Source organism: Sorex araneus, chromosome X (genome assembly GCF_027595985.1).
Source record: "Sorex araneus isolate mSorAra2 chromosome X, mSorAra2.pri, whole genome shotgun sequence".
NCBI lineage: Eukaryota > Metazoa > Chordata > Mammalia > Eulipotyphla > Soricidae > Sorex > Sorex araneus.
The window spans coordinates 168,558,895-168,580,228 of NC_073313.1; the positions used below are offsets into that span (position 1 = coordinate 168,558,895).

Genomic DNA, 21,334 nt, shown 5'->3' on the forward strand with positions numbered 1-21,334 from the left:
CAGTGGGATAGGACAGGGGTTAAGACACCTGTACTGCATGCAGCCAACTCAGGTGTGATACTTGACACTGCATATGGTCCTTTTCGCACTAATACCTGTCATCCCTGAGCACTGAGCAAAGCCCGAAGTAACCATTGTGCACCATCAGGTGTGGTTCCGAAACCAAACCAAACCAAACCAAACCAAACAGAAACAAAAAACAGTAGGCCTTAGACTTTTCAACTTCTTAGACATGTACTCTTAATAAAAATTTGGGTAAAAGAAAGCTGTCTGGCCATATATGACTCTATAGCAAATGCAGGAGACCTGGGATCTGATTGCTAGTACCACAAAAGGAAAAATCAGAAAAAGAAAGTTGCCAACTTTTCATTTTGCCATGAAGGGTTACTGTGAAAATAAAACACAACTTCCAGCCAGTATCACAACTACTTTATTCATTATTCTTCTTTTTGAAATGTGAGGGGTGGGGGAGTATACCTGGCTGTAGTCAGTCAGGGATAAATCCTAGTTCAGTGGTCAGGGATCACTCCTGGTGGTGCTGGGGGATCACTTGAGGTACAGAGAATTAAACCTGAATCTGCTATGTGTAATGCAAATACTCTACTTGCTGCATTATCTCACAGGTCCCAATTACCACAAGTACTTTCAAACATAAAAGGATTATCTCCACAATAAAAAAAATAGGATAGGGCAAATGAGTATCTATTAAAAAAGTGTAAGGGGCTGGAAAGATGGTACAGGGGGTAAAATTCTTGTATGTGTGCATGTGGTGGCTATGACCTTGGTTCAAATTCCAGCATCACATACAGTCTCTCTGAGCACGTCCAAGGATGACTAGTGAGTGCAGAGGCAGGAAAGACCTGAGCACTGCTAGGTGTGGCCCCAATATCACCCCCACCCCCAGCAAAAATGAAAATTATATACATTAGTTCATCTGTATATATACATATATATATGTATTTTTTTTCTGTACCTTGTGGAATGGTCTATATCTATAGACAATGATACTGTTCAAAATCTATTGGATTTCAATAGATTTATTAATCAAAACCGATTTTATGTTTTAAGTTATTCCTCAGTTCCTGTTATCTGCACCACCTTGGAAATGAAGGGATAGAGCTTCCAAACTGCTACAGATTTCTATCTCTGGTTACATGATTCACAGTATGGAATTTGCAAGATTAAGCTACTTCTTGCACAAAAAAAGGGTAGCACTGTCTTACCTGTCTACAGCACAACTTGCAGGGGAGGGGGAGGAGGCAGTTCTTTTAGGAAGGGCAGTGCAATGCTTCCTCCTCTTCTGCAAGCAGTGCTAGAGATGCTGTAGAAGGAAGGGCATCCATGAGCGGGATAGAAGAAATGGTGCAGGGCATGAAGAATGTTAAAGGATTTTGGCCCTTCTTTGGTAAATATGGTGCCCAGGGCATAAGTAACTACACATCATGAAAAAGGCACATATTTTAATATCCAAAAGTAAATATCAATGCCTTCTGAAAATATATGTCTTGGTGCATTCTATATTTAGGAGATCACATGTGTGCTTAAATTAAATAGCATACTTTTTTTTTTGGGGGGGGGTCACACCCGGCGATGCACAGGGGTTAACTCCTGGCTCTGCACTCAGGGATAACTCCTGGCGTGCTCGGGGGACCATGTGAGATGCTGGGAATCGAACCCGGATTGGCCGCATGCAAGACAAACGCCCTACCCGCTGTGCTATCGCACCAGCCCCTAAATAGCATACTTTAAAAATTAGGTTAAATGAATCTTATTTTCACAGCCTTTGTTCTGAATTTATTAGCTATCTAGGTTCCAATATAATATGCTGAAGAAAGCATCTCTAAAAAAGTTTCAATTGTAAAACAATAGTTTCTTTAAAAGTTCATTTAGAAAACACCTGAGCTGTAGTTGTTTTGTTGTTATTGCTAGATAAAACATCCTTTATGGTTGTTTAAATTATAAGGATAATAAGAGTTTTAAAAATTCACACACAGAAATTTAAGTTATACCTGCTAAAATTCGGATTAAGAGTATATATTAGGGATGCAAAAACTTTTTAAACAGTATAGCCCTTATTCAGAAAACTACTTACTCAATTAACAGACAACAAATTTAGCATTTTTTCATTTGTTCAATGATGAAAACTATGTTCAAGATACTGTATTATACATTTTGTTAACCAAATAACTGTATTAATAACAAATAAATCACATGGTAACTGAACTTGTCAAGGAAAAAATAAGATTAAATTTACAGTTTTCACTAGACATTTTTCATGGACATTTTTCAATTAGTTTTTTAATAAAGCATAGTGACAAGTTATGTTGTTGGTGAGAAGCTAATTATTTAGTTATAATAATGTAACTAACCCTATAAAGAAACTAATGCTAACTAAATAATTAGGAAATTGACATGCTTCTAAACCATCCATTGCCTATAATAATCCATTGGAGTTAATCATTTCAACTATCTTTCTTATAAATATCATCAACTACCTTAAATATTTCAATCAAACTATGTTACTGATGAATACCTTCCATTAGTTTTATTAGTGATATAATATTTAAATACATTCCAAAGATAAACCTTAAAAATTGTATGAATAAAATTAAATTATAGTAAAAATGACAGAGGCAAATCCAAACCTCAAGTTAAAACCAAGCGTGTAAATGTTTCTCATTACCAGAAGTCATACATGAACTTTCAAAAAATGACATTCATGCATACAAGTCTCTATAGTTTGTTAATAGACATGGGCATAGCTTAGAATTTTGAGATAGAAAATGAACAGATAAGAAGTCAGAATCCATTTGATTAAATAAATCCAAGTGCCTGAATAAACAAAGAATTTCACATCTTTTCCAGGCATTTTTGCTACTACTCTGGAAGAGATCTGAATTAGTAACTATTAGTAATATTAAACATGATACATTTAAATATGACAGAAAGTACTGATAAACTATTCAGAAAGAAGTTATATTAAAGGTTTTGTAATTATGCACATTCACAAACTTCCGAAAAGGAAGTATTTAATAATCATGTAGTATATAAAGAAAGATATTCCAGAAATTGTTCCATCTGGGGTATAATATTGATTACTAGGACAATTTTATATTTTGGTAAAAGTTTTGTTAAGTGCTTTAATCAATTATTTAGTATCAATTATGTAATAGTAACTTGCTTAAACTCGCCAAATATCATTAGAATAATTTTGCATGTATTATTGCTCTATATCCAAAGTAACTGTTGAGTTATTTGAAAGCAAAGAAATGTACTCACCTCACAAAATAATGTAAGCTTGTCATCTGGTAAAAGACCATTAGCTTCATCAAGCAAAAAATCCCTCCGTATAAACTTTTTAAAGCCCCAGTCCTTCCCTTGTACAAATCGATATGCTCTTTGGCTTTCTGGTAGAAAACAGGGGTATAAATAAGATAGGTATCCAAGAAACACTTATCATAATAGTAAACTAGTAAATAAAATGCACAAAAACAATAACCAACATATCAATCAAAAAAAGTAAATTTATGTGTCCTCATGAATAAGTTTTTTTTTTTATATAAGAGAAATCAGTCCAACACACTATTAACATTTTGGCTACCATCAATGTCTACTTTCAGATTTCTGGAAATCTAGTGGAAGAAAACTCAGACCATATTTCAGGGAGAGAGAATGATGTATAGTAACAATTCAAGTCCTAAAAATAATAAAATAGGATCAAAATACACTGGTGTAAGCATACCACTCATCATCTAGTAGCAGACACTGATTAGAAATATAATTCTCATTTACACCTTCTGTTTAAAAGTGGGTCCTTTATATTTCTAGGATATCTAATAATCATTCTGGGTTAGGTTTACTGAACTAGACAAAAACCCATTAACTGGTTAAGAAAAGTGAAATAGAGTTTCTTCATTGTAATCACTCTTGACAATAATCACTTTTTAAAACAATTTGCATAAAAAGGGCTGGGGCAACAGTACAGAGGGTAGGGAATTTGCCTTGCATGCTGGTCGAACCTGAGCTCAATTCCTGGCAACCTATATGGTCCCCTGTAGGATAACATAGTCTCAGTAGTTTAGGTTTATTGGGTTACTCCCGTTACAGTGCTCCTATTCCTCTTTGTTTATTTGTAGCTTCTTTCTTAGTGTTCTGTTGACTTGTAAATAATGTTTTTCTCTTCTCCTTGAGTCCTTTGCATAGTTTATTCAGAGCAAGTCCTTCTTGTATGGACACAGGAAGACTTAACAAATGTTATGCTTTTGTAACCTGGGAGTCATTTGACTCTACATGATATTTTCCTCCAGGGCATCTGTTCTCTTGACCTAAGCCTCAGCTGCCCTTACTTCCTAGCATCCCCAAAGCAGGGTCCCGACGACGTGGGACCAGAAGGACCCAGGGCAAGCGGTGAGTTGTATGCTACCCTGGCATCGAGATGGGCCTGGCCAAAGTGCCTAATGCTTAACTATAAGTTAAGAGCTTGATCATGGACAAATGCTGTCATGATCCAAACAGTGATACTAGATTTGGACCCTGCTAGGGTGAGGAATGATTAATCTGGCCTGAGTGCTGTGGTCTGAGCCTGTGGCAAGATGTTGCCAGGAGAGCTGCCTTGCAAGCCTCAATGTATCCCTTGCTATGTCCATACAAAAATAACTAGTATTAAGATGTTAGTAAGTTCCTGGACTAAGGAAAAGAAAAAAACCTTAAGAGTGAGGAAGGGCTTTGGAGTGCCCTGCCCTCAGGAAGGGCTTTCTTATGTTGATTTGGCTACCTGGCTGGTTGTAGCTTAGAGGGCAAGGGGGGAGAGACAAGTAGGAGGAGAGAGAGAAGCCAGAGAGAAGCAGCAGTTGAGCAGTAGATCCAGAGAGAGGCCGAAGCTGGGAGTGCGGGAGATGATTGAAGATTGAATAAATGGTAACTAATCAGCAACCAGCTGTGTGTGCTGTCGGTCGAGGGCAGGCGACGGAAGGAAGAAGGAAGGCCAAACTGGTTGCTCGATCCGTTTATTTCATTCTCTCTCTCCGCTTCTCTCCCGCTCTCCTGGATCTCTCCCCATGGATCTGCCCCGTGGATCTGGCCCCGTGGATCTCGCCCCCAACCCACTCTTCCAGCCTAGTTAAATCTCCACAGCATGAGGGGTTGGGGCATACACCTAGGTGTGGTCACCATCAATAGGGTAAAGTCCTTTCCCTTAGGGGATGCTTCTCCTAGGACTTAATTCTCTTTCAGCAGGAGGATCCACCCAAGGGCGGAGTCCCATGAATGTGTTTCTCTTCTCCTCAGCCAGCAAACATATAAGAATTCATAATATTAATTATTTTGTATGGACACAATAAGAGATGCATTAAAGCTTATAGAACTGCTCTCCTGGGGCCATCTCAATCTCAGACTACATCCCTTTGTTTAGCTATAATCACTTCTCCATGCTCTCTTCTCCAAAAGAGTTAATCCTCGGCTTTCCTTAATCCGACTCTGCTAATTTGCAAGGTCAGACCTTCCTAGGATACTGGATTTATATTATATAAGTTAATATTGCCTTTCTCCTCTTCTTGTGCCTTTTGAATTATTTACTTTAAAGCTATGACTGTTTTGTATAGACACAAGAAGACAATATTATGTTTTTATAACTTGGGAATTAATTGGCCTCGAATATTCCCTCCCGGGAATCTGCTTTCTCCACTTAAGCCTCAGTTGCCCTCAGTTCCTAGCACCCCAAAGTAGGGTCCCCGACGTGGGACGGGAAGGATCCAGGGCAAGCGGTGAGTTATGTGCTACCCTGGCATCGAGATGGGCCTGGCCAAAGTGCCTAATTCTTAACTATAAGTTAAGAGCTTGATCATAGACAAATGCTGTCATGATCCAATAGTAATTATGAGACTGGGACCCTGCCAGGGATAGGAAAGACTGATCTGGCCTGAGCACTGTAGTCTGAGATTGAGATGGCCCCAGGAGAGCAATTCTATAAGCTTTAATACATCTCTTATTGTGTCCATACAAAATAATTAATATTATGAATTCTTATATGTTTGCTGGCTGAGGAGAAGAGAAACACATTCATGGGACTCCGCCCTTGGGTGGATCCTCCTGCTGAAAGAGAATTAAGTCCTAGGAGAAGCATCCCCTAAGGGAAAGGACCTTACCCTATTGATGGTGACCACACCTATGTGTACGCCCCAACCCTCTGATGCTGTGGAGATTTAACTAGGCTGTGAGAGTGGGTTGGGGGGCAAGATCCACGGGGCCAGATCCACGGGCGAGATCCAGGAGAGCGGGAGAGAAGCGGAGAGAGAGAATGAAATAAACGGATGGAGCAACCAGTTTGGCCTTCTTCCTTCCGTCGCCTGCCCTCGACTGACAGCACACACAGTGGTTCTGGGGCACCGGACGTGGGCGGTGAGACAGAGCCGCCTAGAGAGCCCGCGAGTGCACGCGCCCCTCGGCGAGCATTAGTTTTTTACAGTCCCCCAAGCACTGCCAGGAGTAATTTCTTAGTGCAGAGCCAGGAGTAACTTCTCAGCATCACTGGGTGTGACCCCCCCCAAAAAAGAAAAAAACAAAAGCATAAAAACAACAAACAAATTTGCATAAAAGGTCAAATGATGAATTTTAAAGTTATGAAATATTTAATATGTAACTGCTGAAAACGCCACACATGCTGTAGAACTGTATACCATAACAATTATCTACTGAAAATATTACCCATTGCTATACAGATTTAAGTCTAAGTGGTGAACTAGTAATAAATAATGGGAGGATTTACATTAAATGAATGGGATTTGCATTATGAAAAACACTGGGCCAAAGATGAGGAAAGTCGACACTCCAGGGGATGGTTATTCGTGAAACCGTACCATTAACAGTACTGTTAAATAACACATTGTAAAATGAAAACCAAATTTTAATATTTAAAAAATTCTAAGTTAAATATTTAATGTTATAGATTATTTATATCCCCTCATAATTCATACTGAAACCCCGGTGATGGTGTAAAGGGGCAGTTTGAGAATTATATGAGGTCAGAAGGTGGAGTCCTCATGTTGGGGATTTCTACTCTTATAATTGGAGCCTGGAAAACTCCTAATCCCTTCCAGCATGTGAAGACATCGTGGTAGTCTACAACCCCTGCAAATAGCTTATACTAATCTGACCATACTGCCACCCTAAACTTTGAAATCCCAGCCTCCATATTAGTAAGAAATAAATTTCTGTTGTTTTTAAGACACCTGCTTTGTGATACTTTATTATAGCAGCCTGAAATAAGGCAGTGAACTATGTTAAACATCAGACAAAAAGAAAATACTTGTGAAATTACATTTACTTCAGCAGTAAAGATATTTATTCTTCTAAATGAATGTATTTGGATGTGGCAATTTTTGTTTATTTTTTAAATAACACTACCTGATTCTGCGATTTGCTTCTAGAAAACGCTTAAAATTTAATATTGTAGTAAGTCCACACTAAATTTTGCTGCTAACAAACTATATTTACTACAATGTTGTTTTATTATGAGGCATCAGGTTACATGGTTTCAGCTTGTTATATTTATGAAGTTTAGACTGCATTTCATGGACTGAAGACTTAAAAAGAAAAATAACAAAAACAAGTGCATTTCCTTTCAGTTAGTTTTCAGTTCATTGCTCAAAAAACGATAATATCATGCCATTCAATATCCTCTCACAGTGTTCTATAGCTTTAATTTGAGATAAATACGGTAGAAAAGAAATATTCCTTGGGGACTGGAGCAAGAGTACAGAAGTAGAACACTTGTCTAGCATGTGGCTTGATCCCTGGCATAGTCCACAGAGACAGCCAGGAGTAAATCCTGTGTGTAGAACCAGGAATAACCCCTGAGCATCACCAGCGGAGGCCCCAAAACAAAAGCAAACCCAAAGTGTTTCTTGAAGATTCACTATATATGGTGGTATTGAACCAGGAGTCTTGATCTACTAGTAGTAACATTCTTTGCAAATGGTAAGTAAATATTTTAAGACAGGAAAGGTTTAATTTTACATTACCTTAAATCTATTTTATATGTATTATATAAAGTCAAAGACTGCAAAATAACTAGCTTTATAAAGGCATTTAAACTTAAATGACATCCTAACAAAATGTTTTAGATTAAACAGGTATAAGGTGTAGAGAATTCCTTTTTTCTAGATAAAAGCATAGAATGTCAAAGTATATGAAATATTTTTTTGTTTTCTTTGCTGGGGGCCATATGATCAATGTTCAGGTCTTACGCCTGGCTATGAACTCAAGGGTCATTCCTGGCAGTGCTGGGGATGGAACAAAGGTCAGCCTCATGGAAAGCAAATGCCTGACCTGATTGTTATACTATCTCTCTGGCCTTCCACCCAAGTATGGTATTATACAGCTTAGTTTGTAAATCACTTACCCATTGCTTTCGTTTCTTCCCTTTTAGCATTCAGAAGGGAAAATTTGAATTTTGCTCGAACTTCACTTTTTGGACAGCTGACTAAAAGCAAATATAAGGACAAGTAGTCTTTACTTTCATCATCTAATCCCTTTGGATTTACCCTCAGACACCTAAAATAAAACAATAGACTCATATGAAGGATATATTACTTTAAACACACACACACACACACACACACACACACACACACACACACACACACAATCAACACCAGAACAATCTGATAATCATTATTACACACGGCAATTCCATCTTCTATGTAGTTTAGAAACATCTTGCAAATTTAATATAAAATTAGACTACATATACTTAGGAGCAACCAAAAAACCATAAAGTGCTAATGATAAAATAAAATAAAGAAAAGCCAAACAAAAATCTTACCATTTCATTTTGTCACTAGGGCTAGATGAGAATGTTGAACTTTTTAACACTTCACCCATTTCCTCTCGACAAAAGCTGAAGTTATTAATGGTCCACATGTAAGAAAATTTTACTACTTTAACCTAGGAGAGATTCAGAAAAACATTTTTACAATAACGAAATTTATGATTTTCACCTGCCATATATTAAATTTCCTCTAATCCACTCTTAACATTCCTAATAACTAAAGTGTTTCAAAATGAACTATACAATTTCTAAGTGACATAAATTAGATTCCTAGTAAGGCTTTTAATGACATATACCTGTGTATAACACCAACTTTCTGCTATGGGACCAGTAGACATATCTCCAGGGAGAGATGGGCTAGATTCCCGAGACATTGCCGCTTTACTGTAGTCTTCTAAGATTAACACAATATCCCACAAACTTGAGCACTTCACTGTAAGAAAAGTATTATTTACTGATCAAAATATTTAACTGAATCTCAAGGGAGGAAGCATTTAAATAGTCATGAGACATTTACCAGATTGAATAATGAGGAAACAAATACAATATCAAAATGTGTAGATTTTAAGGAAAATTCATAAGCCTTTATGAAAATTCTTCCTGAGCTAAAGAAACTTAGTAGTCATAGAAGACAATTATAAAGCAATACTTTCTAAATAATACTTTAATATAAAATCATACACAAAGTAACATGGAATCTGACAATTAAGATCTGATCCAACTTTTCACTAAAATTGAGTTGCAAGATTGTAAATATTAGTTCTCATTTGTCAGAGCCCAAAGTGTTGACTAACTCAACCACAGAATGGTTTAATGGGCAATGAATGTTTTATGAGACTGAATTAGACTTTCAGGGAAGATTACATGTATCTCAGGCAAATAAGCCATTGAAAAAGATTTCATTCCCTATCAGAGTGCTTACCAGATAATATATACCATATATCATCAAATTTCTTCCCACTTAGTTGTTCTACTTCATCAATTTAGATGGGCAATTAATTCATCAAAAAGGATGACACTTTTGCAACCTAAAAGTCTAGACAATGAGGCAAGATCCAAAAAGAACTAAATATATAAAAACATTTTGCAAATTTTAAGTAGGCCTTGTTTCAAGATTACATTATAAAATAGAGAATCAAAAATCTAGAAAATGCTCTTTCCACTTAATCACAATGATAATGGGAAGAAAACTACAAGACCACACACAAACACAAATATTAGATAAGACAGGAAGAATTGGCACTAAAGAGATAGCTCAATGAGCTAGGTGCATGTTTTTCGTGCAAGAGGTACTGGTTCGATCCCTGGCATGAAAAAGTCCTATAAATACTTCTGGGAATGATCCTCTGAGCACAGAGAAACCAAGAGTAGTTCATAGTTTTGAGATTGGAAAGATAGCAGTATCATAATCAAATAGAAAAACCTGGGACAAAAGAATAAGTTAAAAAATATTCCATTTCAATAAAGTAATATAGGCAATATCAAAAAAATCTTCAAATGAACAATTTTTAAATTCAGCCTTTATTCATGTTAAATTGAATAATCTTCTTTTAATAATGGCACATTTCTTCAATCTCCAAATGCAAGAGTTCCTATTATGTGATATACCTGGAGTACAATACAATGAGCTGGGAAATCAATAAGGTAGCTAGGCAAGAAAGTTCAGATAACATTGGAAATAGTCTATCATAAGTATTTAAAAGACACAATCAAGATTAGAGGAAAGTTGAAGAAAAGTGGCTATTCCTTAAAATAAGTAAGAAAAGAGACAAATATAATACAGCAAGTCGCGTCAAAGGCGACCAACCTGGGCTTGATCCTCAGTACTTCTAGGCCCTCAGATCTCTGCTAGGAATAAGCCCTCTGACCATTGCGGGGTGTGGCCTAAAAAATAAAACAAAAATAAGAAAAGAAAAATAGAACGGCGATGAACAGTGGGAGAAAGGGAGAGTACCTTAGAAAAAGTTTTATGATTAATTTTGAGCACTGAACATTGCCATTTTGACAAGAATTATTCACTTCCACGTAAAACTTACATTACCTTTAATTATTTTTATAAACCATAGTTATGTATTTACTATAATTTGAAAAAAAAAAAGAGAATAGCAAAGAGCTACTTATAAAAGTAAATTCAGATCAAGAGCGCTGCCATTTAGAAAATACTGATCTCGCAGATCTATTTAATAACTATTTCAAGGTGTAATTTACCCATCATTAGTATTAAACATATTGTGATCTCATCAAACATTACTTTAGTACAGTTCCATCATGCCAAAAGGTTCTTCCTACTCCCAATTGCAGGCAAACACTAATCTGGTTTCTAAAGTCATTCCTAGTCTAGAAATTTCACGTTCACAAAATTGAACAAAATAATTCTATATTTGTGTTTGTTTCTGAATGCATTTTCCTTTTTCTTCATGCATCTCACAATTTTAGGCTGAAGGAAGGACATTTCAGCTAATTTAGAATTTAGCAACTCTGAATTTTCATTTGTTTTTCTTTATGTTGTCTTATTTTCAGTAACTTGCTTGCCCTAAACTGTAGTGTCTGCCTATGCCTATAATGTGGTCAATAGAGTTTGGGGTTATTTTTCATTTATTACTTTTATTTATTTTTTGCACAGAACCAAACCGCTGGCTAGATTATCTTTTCTTCTTCACAATGAAATCTGATACTTTGAACTGGTGAAGTCAAGTTTGCTTCCTCCCCCTACTCCAAAAGTACACCAAAGCTGTGATTTTCCTGGGTAGTTACTGGCTAGAAAATCTGCCATTGTTACAAAGTATTCTCTTTTGCATTTCAATGATGATCACTTTAATACATACTTCTAAATATTAAGAGTCTATCTGTGAGTGAAAGGGTTTTTCACCTTCACTTGTTCCTGCTTTTAATTATAAATTTTAATAAAAATGCCTATTTTTAGGAGAACAAAAGTTACCTAGATATTTACATGAACCCTCAGAAAATATGCAATGTATGCACAAGACTGAATGTGTGTATGTGCATGTGATTTCAAAAGATGCTGATGCTCCAGTTAATAAGAATGACATAAAAATTTAGGGCTGGAGTTGACAGTACTGAGGTAGGGCACTTTCCTTATATGCAGCCAACAATGGTTTGATACCAGGCACCCATATAGCCCCCCTAAGCACCATCAGGAGTGAGCCCTGAGCAGAGCCAGGAGTAAGTCCTGAGCACAGCCAGCTGTGGACAAAAATCAAAGTAATAATCACTGTATCACTGTCATTCCATTGCTCATCGATTTGCTCGAGCGGACATCAGTAACATCTCCACTGTGAGACTTATTGTTTTTGGCATATTTGAATACACCAGGGGTAGCTTGCCAGGCTCTGCCATGTGGGCGAGATACTCTTGGTAGCTTGCCTGGCGAGTCTCTGAGAGGGACAGAAGAATCAAACCGGGGTTGGCTGCGTGCAAGGCAAACGCCCTACACGCTGTGCTATCGCTCCAGCCCACACAAATGGTCTTTGTAGATAGAAAAATGTACAAAACCTAACGTTCAGTCTATTTATATGAAACCAGCATTATTTGTGGTGTTGGGAAGGAAATCTAGAGGGGCTGGAGAGATATTGTACTGAGTGGATAAGGCGTTTTTGCCTTGCAAGTTATGGACCTGAGTCCTCAGGCCAGGTTAGTCTTCCTAACCCCAGCAGGGTCCTAGTCTCGTCGTTACCTTTGGATCATGACAGCATTGTCCATGATCATGCCCTCAACTTATAGTTGAGTACTGTGGTGCTTTGGCCTGGCCTATCTCGATGCCAGGGTAGCACATAACTCACCGCTTGCCCTGGATCGGTCCTGTCCCTCGTCGGGACCCTGCTTTTGGGATGCTAGAAACTGAGGGCAATTGAGTTAAGAAAGCAGATTCGCAGGAGTAAATATTATTGGAGTCAATCAACTCCCAAGTTACAAGCACAATATTGTTTTCCTGTGTCCATACAGAAAGGACATTGCTGTAAGGTAAACTATGCAAAAGGTACTAATTTACAATACAAGTTCAGGATCCTTAGAAGAATCTAATCTTATAGAATCTGATTAGGAAAAGGTGATTAACTGGTTGGGAAGGAGGATGCAGAGAAGAGTTTACAGATAAACAAAGGAATGGAAGTGTCTCTAGAGCACTTAAACGCCTTGTGGCAAGGGAGAAGGGACAAACCAATGTTATCCTACAGACCTGTATTCGGTTCTTAGCATCCCATATGTCTCCCAGCTCTACCAGACCTAGGGTAACCTCTAAGCATCTTCAGGTGTGGCCCCGAAACAAAAACAAACAAAGCCAAATTACCCAAAGTGGAATTTTATTTTACTTATTGGGGGGAGGGGCACAGCCAGAGGTGCTAAGAGGCTAGTAATAATAATAAAGTTTTAGGGGCCAGAGAAATAATACAGGTGTCTGCTACCTTGCACAGGGCCTAACCCAATTCCACCCTAGCAGCACAAGTAGCATCTCAAGCACCACCAAAAGAAAGCGTTTAGCACAGCCAACTGTGGCTCAAAAACAAATGAAATTTTAATAATAACCTATATATTTATATTAAAGAAGAGAAAGTTCTTTAATGTCTTTATGAAAATTATGGGGCAGGAGTACAGTGGGTAGAGCCTTTGCCTTGCATGAAGCCCATTAGGGTTCGATTCCCGGCACCCGCCGAAGATCCCCTCAGCATTGCCAAGAGTGATCTCTGAGTGAAGAACTAGGACTAAGCCCTGAGCACCACTGGGTATGGCCAAAAAACAAAATAAAAAAGTTGTATAATCTCTCTCAAGTGTAACGTACAAACGTACAACATGAATTCATATATGAAACAAGATGAATAAAAGACCATGGCATTTTATTTTTACTCATGACTCCTTAAATGGTAAGAGTTATGAGATACAGACATGGAAATTCCTAGTAACAGACTGCGTGTGTGAGCAATTACAATATATTATAGTTAATTTTTTAAGCAACTCTATGAGACAGGTATTGGTGACCAGTCCCCAGCCGAGATTTCAGCTCCGTCTCTTCCCGAGGACACGGCACTGTGTGCAAAGGGTGCTGGCGGTGTTTGCGGGGGGTGCCTTTGGCCATCCTGTGTTCCTGGGCATGCGACCACACAGAGGGGCACCTGATATGCCAAGAGTGGCGCTGGGGTCTGGGGTGGGGGAACATTCCAGCGCGTTCTTTCCTAATACTTTCTAGGCTGTCCTTGCACCCCACGCCCCTTGGATTGGTTCTGCCTGTTCTAGGACTTTCTGTTTTGCTCTTGAGTTTTGGGCCTCGCAGGCAATGCCAAAGCTGCAGGAGGCCTTCTGGGCTGTGCACCAGGGTAGGGCTCCAGGACGAGAGTTGGGTCCCAGCCCTGGGCGCCCCGCTTGTGTTTTCCATTGTGCGGAGGTGGGACCTATGGCAGGACGTGTGCGTGGGGAGAGGTCGCACTCTGAGCCTTGTCACGAGGTTATTCACGTTCCGAGAATGACTTGCATTTCTTTTTGTACCGAGGAAGCTGCTCTGGAGCTGGAGCGATAGCACACCAGGTAAGGAGTTTGCCTTGCATGTGGCCGACAGGGATTCGATTCTTCCGCCCCTCTAGGAGAGCCTGGCAAGCTCCGCGTGGAGTGTAGGATATGTCAAAAACAGTAACAGCAAGTTTCACAATAGAGATGTTACTGGTGCCCGCTGGAGCAAATCGATGAGCAACAGGGTGACAGTGACAGTGGTGAGATAGGTGGTAAATGAAAAAATGATTAAACAGGTTTAGAAAATTACTTAAGATTACAAGTAGCCAGAAACTGGTTAAGCAGACATTTTGTTTGGGAAGTACTCCCTGGGGAATCTCCAGGTAGGAGCTTGAAGAATCCAGGAATGAAAACAGGGGGATGGGAAGTGCAGGGGAGGGGGGCAAAAGGTAGTACCCGTCACATTAAACTGGGAAGGGGGAGAGCTTTCTCTTAGTTCACTTAAAGGTGGTAGATTTCTAGGGGTAACCTAGAATTTTTTTTTCCTTTTACACTGCTGCAGTGTATGTTAAGAGAATAACAGAAAATAGGCAAAATAAATTGGGAAATCTCTGGTCTACACTCATTTTCCTTATATTAGAGAACTGAAAATAAAGTTACCTCACTGCTCCAATTCTTATTTTATATTTAATGACTAAGATAAGAGAAAAAGACTCAAGTAGATGTTTTCAATATTACATAAATATTAGAAGAACAGAGATCCAATGTCCAATACAGTACGATTTCTAGTATTTTTTCTTCTCTTCAAAGGACATGAAAGTAATACAACAGACTATCAGTATCAACTACATTCAGAAATTCCTATCTATACCTATACTTATATAATAAGGCTTGCAGAAAGCAAACAAAATCAGGTGGCTATACATAAGAAAATAGACTTTAATCAAAGATAGAAGAAAGACTTTACATATTAATGAAAAAGTCAGCCTAACTCACACCCATGGCTTTGCTCCACCACTGTATCCAATTTTCCAACTGCCCCTTAAGCCTGCCCCCATAGCATGCTCTCAACTCTATTTATATATATATATATGTGTGTGGTTTTTGGTGGTGTTTTTTGTTTGTTTGTTTGTTTGTTTTGCTTTTTGGGTCACACCCGGTGATGCACAGGTGTTACTCCTGGCTCTGCACTCAGGAATTACTCCTGTTTGTGCTCAGGGGACCATATGGAATGCTGGAAATCAAACCCGGGTCTTCCGTATGCAAGACAAACACTCTACCTGCTGTACTATAGCTCCAGCCCCTCTCAACAATTTATTGTATATTATCAAAAATTTTGCTAACAGAATTGTTCAAAAAAATCTTTCCTTAGAAATTTTGTATAAATTGTTGTATCTCATCATGAAGACATTAAGTCCTGGTATGAAAGATTATTAAGATGTTACAGGTTAAACCTTCCGCGTTTGTTTTGTTAATCGAGATTGGTTGACTTCTGTGTTACATCCTATCCAATTTGGAGTGCTACTACTTGTTTATGAGTGTTGTAGAGCTTGAGATGTCAGTACATCTAGACTTAAATTTATAACTGGTGAGGGGGCAGGTTGGAATTGGGAGGGAAACTGGTGGGAGAGAAGGTCACACTTGTGATGTTGGAACAGTCAATGCTTGAAAAAACTGCATAATGAACAACTTCGTAAGTCACAGTGTCTAATAAAAATTAATTTAAAAAAGAAAAAAAGCCCATCAAGGGCCAGGATATAGTTACATAGTACTGTATTTGCCTTGAGTACATGAGGCTCTGGGTTTGATCCCCAGCATTTCAAAAGAACCGTCAGCCAGGTTGATAATTGCCAGGGGGCAACTGAACTAGCACCTTTAGTTCATTCTTCCAGATCACCCTAGTTTAGATCAGTAAAGCCAAGAGTAAATGGCTCCCTCTTTCTCAGGTCTCACTCAGAATCTTTTTTATGAAAGGCAATATTCCCCCTACCACTTCTGGCAAACTATTGCTGAAGCTAACTTCCAAGACGAATGTGGCCTAAAGTGGGCTCCATTCTTCCAGCCCTAAATGTTACCATTATAATGTTAGATGTAGGCCTAACCATGGATTAGATGCTGCTGGAACACCAAATGCTACTGCTCCCAGACTGTGAAGGTGTCACACTGGAAAAGCTAAGTCAAAAAGACCTGAAGCTACTATTTCTCTTCTCTCACCCCACTCCACCAAGTGCCCAGTATCTTGAACAGTTACTGGGAGAGAAGTGTATCACTTGCCCCATTCTATACTCCAGAGATCTGACTGAGAGATATTGCCTATGGGGAGAAGGAGTCATAAAATGGAGATCCAAACCTCTTTCAACAGAAATACTGACTTAATTTTTAAGGGAATGGGCAACAGACCTCTGAAAAACAGTTTAGATCCTGGTGAAAAGCAATTTAGAGGAGAAAAGCAAATATTTGAGAGGAGACTGGAAGAACCAATGGACACACAGACTCAATTGTAGGCTGTAGTGTCAAAGAAACAAAAGAGGAAGGCAGAAGGAGACTGCCTGCAGTCAGAACAAATTTCTAGTGCTGACTTATGGACCTAATTTTTTTTAAGAAACTCCTCCAAAGATACTTAAATGTGATTAGTTTGATGTATGAAGCAATATCTCGAGGCATTGCTAAAAATAATGGAGATATTAGTATCAGATTAGTGAACCCTGAAAATTGTTTGCAGTCTAGGAAACAGCGAGGCAAAGAAAGTGCCTTCAAACTGGGAAAACCCAAAGACTCGGTTCCATTAAAATCAGATTCTGATTAGATATGGGTAAGAGGAAAGAGATGGTAAGAAGGAAGAGGCAGAAAAATAGGAAAAGTATTAAAATAACTCAGCCAGTTACTGAACAAATGAGCAAAAAACCAGTAACAGGCTGGACAGGAGCACACTACCTATTGGCAAAGACTCTGAATTAAATCCCAGCACACAGACTCTAAGCACTACTGGGTGTTGTGGTGGTGGCATCTGAACAACATTGTATGTGGCCCTCATGGGCCCTGGGCACTGCCTCACTGGGTACTAGCACTAAAATGTCACACCTGCTCCAGAGGGCCAAGTATCACCAGGACTAATCTCCAGGCACTTAAGCAACATGGGGAAACCTCCAGGACCTCCAAAATTACAAGTATATATTGTATTATACTTTACAGTAGTATACACAACAGGGAAAAATGATACAATAATGAGTGTCAATTACTGGCACCCTATGAGCCAGATCATGCAAAGAATTCCTGAATACTTTCTAGCAAGCCACCAACAAACTTCTTCAGCAAAGTTTCTGACTCATTTTAACAGAGGGATTTTTCTCTATAAATGTACCTTTGATATCACAAGTAGAATCATTATGAATATTTATTATAAAGTAATATAATAATAAAATATTCATAAACTATTCATAAACCACTTCCCATAACCAACTCTGCCATAATTTATGATTTGTAAAGAAAAGACTATCTAAAATACATATCCAACACTTACTAAGTAAGAGAAGTACTTACCATAGAGGTAGGTTGGGGGCCGAGGGGAGGGACAGGAGGAAAATAAGGACATTGGTGGTGGGAAATGTGCAGAGGTGGAGAGGTAGAGGGATGGGTGTTGGAACAGTTGACTGAAACCCAATCATAGACAACTTTGTAATGGTTTATCTCATGGTGATTTAATTTTAAAAAAAAAAGGAATGCAAGGGTAGAGGGGGTAAACAACATGGAACCGAAGCAACAGTGAAAATGAAAGATCTGAGGAAGAAAACTAAAACTAAAAGACAATCCACTTATTGGAAAAGTTTCAACTAACAGAGTTTTACTGTATAAACTCATTGTCTTTGAGGCCATTATTCTTCATTCTATAGTGCTTCCATATAATGACATTATGAGTACTTTATAGTTTCAATTTTTTAGAACTGATCTATAAATAAATCAAGTTCTAGTTACAGGGCAGAATGCAAATACACTTATGTAAAAATAACAGGAAGTGGGAGTATGAGGGTATGAGGAAAGGAACAGAACTATTACATATAGGATGTCAATACTCTAAATCTAATAAACAGCAAAAATCACCGAGGGAATTAAAAGCAGGTACAACTTTCAGCAGGAAGTATAAGAAAAAATTCACTGTCTGTCACTGTCATCCCATTGCTCATCAATTTGCTGGAAACGGCACCAGTAATGTCTCCACTGTGAGCCTTGTTGTTACTGTTTTTGGTAGATTGAATATTCCATGGGTAGTTTGCTAGGCTCTGCCATGTGGGCAAGGTATTCTCGGTAGCTTGCTGGGCTCCCTGAGAGAGGCAGAGGAATTGAACTTAGGTTGATTGTGTGCAAGGCAAACCTACCCACTGTGCTACCGCTCCAGCCCAAGAAAAAATTACTTTTATATTTTTATATATGAATTTCAAAATTTACTTCTATTTTTAAATATTATCATAAACAGGGGGCGGAAGCAGTATGTAACAGTATGCTGATTCAGAACACTAAAGTAAGTTACTGACTGCTATAATCAACTCCCATTAAACATGCACACCATTACCACTTTCAACAGTACTTAACATCTTTTACTACTTTTATGTATATAGTTGTGTATATAAAAGCATATGTATGCTTTATATACAAAAGATATATATATATATATGAGTTTTTTCATTTTGCTTTTTGGGTCACACCCGGCAATGCACAGGGGTTACTCCTGGCTCTGCACTCAGATTCTCAGGAATTCACCCCTGGCGGTGCTCAGAGGACCATATGGGATGCTGGGAATCAAACCCGGGTCGGCCGCGTGCAAGGCAAATGCCCTACCCGCTGTACTATTGCTCCAGCCCCTATATATGATCTTATATATGATCATATACTATGATCTTTTTCCAATAATGTAACCCATACAATAATGTATTTGTCCTTTTAAAAAGTAAAGAAAATAATGTGGTGTGAGGGAATTAGTAAAATAGTCAATCCAGACTTAATACTAATATAAACCAACCCATAGTTCTCATGACTTAAAACCAGTTAATCTAAAACTAAGGGGCCAAAGAAATAGCACACCATGTAGGGTGCTTGTGTTTCAAGTGGCTGACCTGGTGAATTTGATCCAAGGTACTGTATATGGTTGTCAGGAGTGACAACTTGCACTGAGCATAAAGTCATGAGCAAGCACAGCTGGTGTGACCCCCAAAACAAAACAAAAAACAGAGTAGAAATTATATCCAAGATCTTTAACTGAAAATGCAATAATTTTTCCAATTCATCAAAAACGTGAATTCTATTTGAACGGGTTATTGTAGCTTCATCATTATGCAATCACTACCTAGCATAGAACATGATAGACCAGGCTTCCAAACCAATTTATTCAGGTTATTGCCTCAGTGGAAGAAGAGAGTATGCCCTCTAAGTAGAAGGAGCTTAATATTTGGCACCACTGCACACTGTGAAGAGTGATTCCAAGCACTGCAACAAATGTGAACCCCAACACTGCAGTAGAAGCAGCAATAACAAAAACTACTGATTTAGTTTTTGATAACAGATTTAGGTTCAAATCCTTGAGCTGTGAAAGCTTTCTTTTCTTACATATAAAATAATAGATGGTAATCATTTCAAAAGACTAGCACATTTAATGAGAATAAACAAAAGATACCTATGTGTCACACTGTATCTCATCTATAAATTATAGTTTAAGATGTGTGGATATCAATAAGAAACTCAAAAGTATTTATTATTTGCCTGCCAAGTGGGCAGGCTGGGGGATGGCAGGGAAAACTGGTGGTGGGAATGGTGTTGCAACACTGTATGCCTGAAACAATTCTGTAAGGAACAGCTTTGTAAATCATGGTATCTTAATTAAAAATAAATTTAAAAAAAAAAGAAAACCATGTCATTTAAAAATATCTACAGAAGCATGTCTATGTTTGAAAAGCTGAATTGTGTATGAAAAGATCCCACTGTTAGGATTCTATGAGGTATTGTAAGGAAATGAAATCGTGAAAATCACAGCAACATGGGTAGAACTAGAAGACATCACATTAAATGAAATAAGCCCGAAGAACAAGGATAACCACAGTATTTAGAATAAATGGAAGAGGGTGCTTATTTTTTTTTATTTTTTTATTTTTTTTTGCTTTTTGGGTCACGCCTGGCAATGCAGAGGGGTTACCTCTGGCTCTGCACTCAGGAATTACCCCTGGCCGTGCTCAGGGGACCATATGGGATGCTGGGAATCGAACCCGGGTCGGCTGCGTGCAAGGCAAACGCCCTACCCGCTGTGCTATCTCTCCAGCCCCCAAGGGTGCTTATATTTTTAATTCCACATTTAAAGGGCGGTGTCCATACCAACCTTTTTCCCAGAGTATAGGTAGAAGGAGAGAAAGAGTGGAGGGAAGAGGGAAAAGAGAAGAAAGAACAAAGGGCCAGGTCAGGGGATTCAGGTACAAAGATGATGTTAAGGAATGAGAGCCAAATATCCAAATCACAGAGTCAATAAAACTGAAATCAAGAGACACAAATTTTAACAACTGAGTTCAGAAAGGTGCCTGTCAAGAGGAAGACTGGAAGAGGATACGGGAAGGAACCTTGGGTAGGAGGTTGGTGGAAGGAGGCCGATACTGGTGGTGGGATTAGTGCTACAATATTGTGTATCTAAAACTCACCTATAAATAACTTTGTAAATTATGGTGGTTTAATAATCTTTAAAAACACACACACACAAATAGATTCTAAGAGCTGAGATAATAAAAATGGTTTTACTTAAAAAAAATTAAAGCCCTCAAAAGTAGACCTACTTTACACACATACACATAAAGAAAGGTGTTAAATTTACCTAATGTATGAGATTTCATTCTTGCTTTTTCACATTTTATCACTTGGCTCTTCTCGGCAATTACATGAGATATTAACCCTGAAACTTTCACTTTGCTTATTTCTAACAATTTCTATATCCCTTTTAAGTAAAGTTAAAAGTGGTGGTATCTTTGAAAAAGCAAACTTACATCTAAAATGCCTCTGCAGAATGATAGAAGTAAATTA

General features: G+C 38.3%; 1 protein-coding gene across 3 annotated transcripts in view; it reads right to left on the reverse strand.

The window, feature by feature from the left end:
* Positions 1 to 21,334, reverse strand: part of SPOPL (speckle type BTB/POZ protein like) — a 61,181-nt gene that overhangs the window by 19,956 nt on the left and 19,891 nt on the right. For 2 of the 3 annotated variants that reach the window (XM_055121864.1, XM_004613703.2), the window contains exons 2-5: positions 9,124 to 9,260; positions 8,822 to 8,943; positions 8,399 to 8,550; positions 3,280 to 3,407 (exon numbers count right to left, since the gene is read on the reverse strand). In XM_055121864.1, the coding sequence (XP_054977839.1) occupies positions 3,280 to 3,407; positions 8,399 to 8,550; positions 8,822 to 8,943; positions 9,124 to 9,260 (539 nt within the window). Of the gene's footprint in view, positions 1 to 3,279; positions 3,408 to 8,398; positions 8,551 to 8,821; positions 8,944 to 9,123; positions 9,261 to 10,634; positions 10,712 to 21,334 lie in introns of all 3 variants that reach the window. The other variant, XM_055121865.1, reaches the window with a different exon arrangement.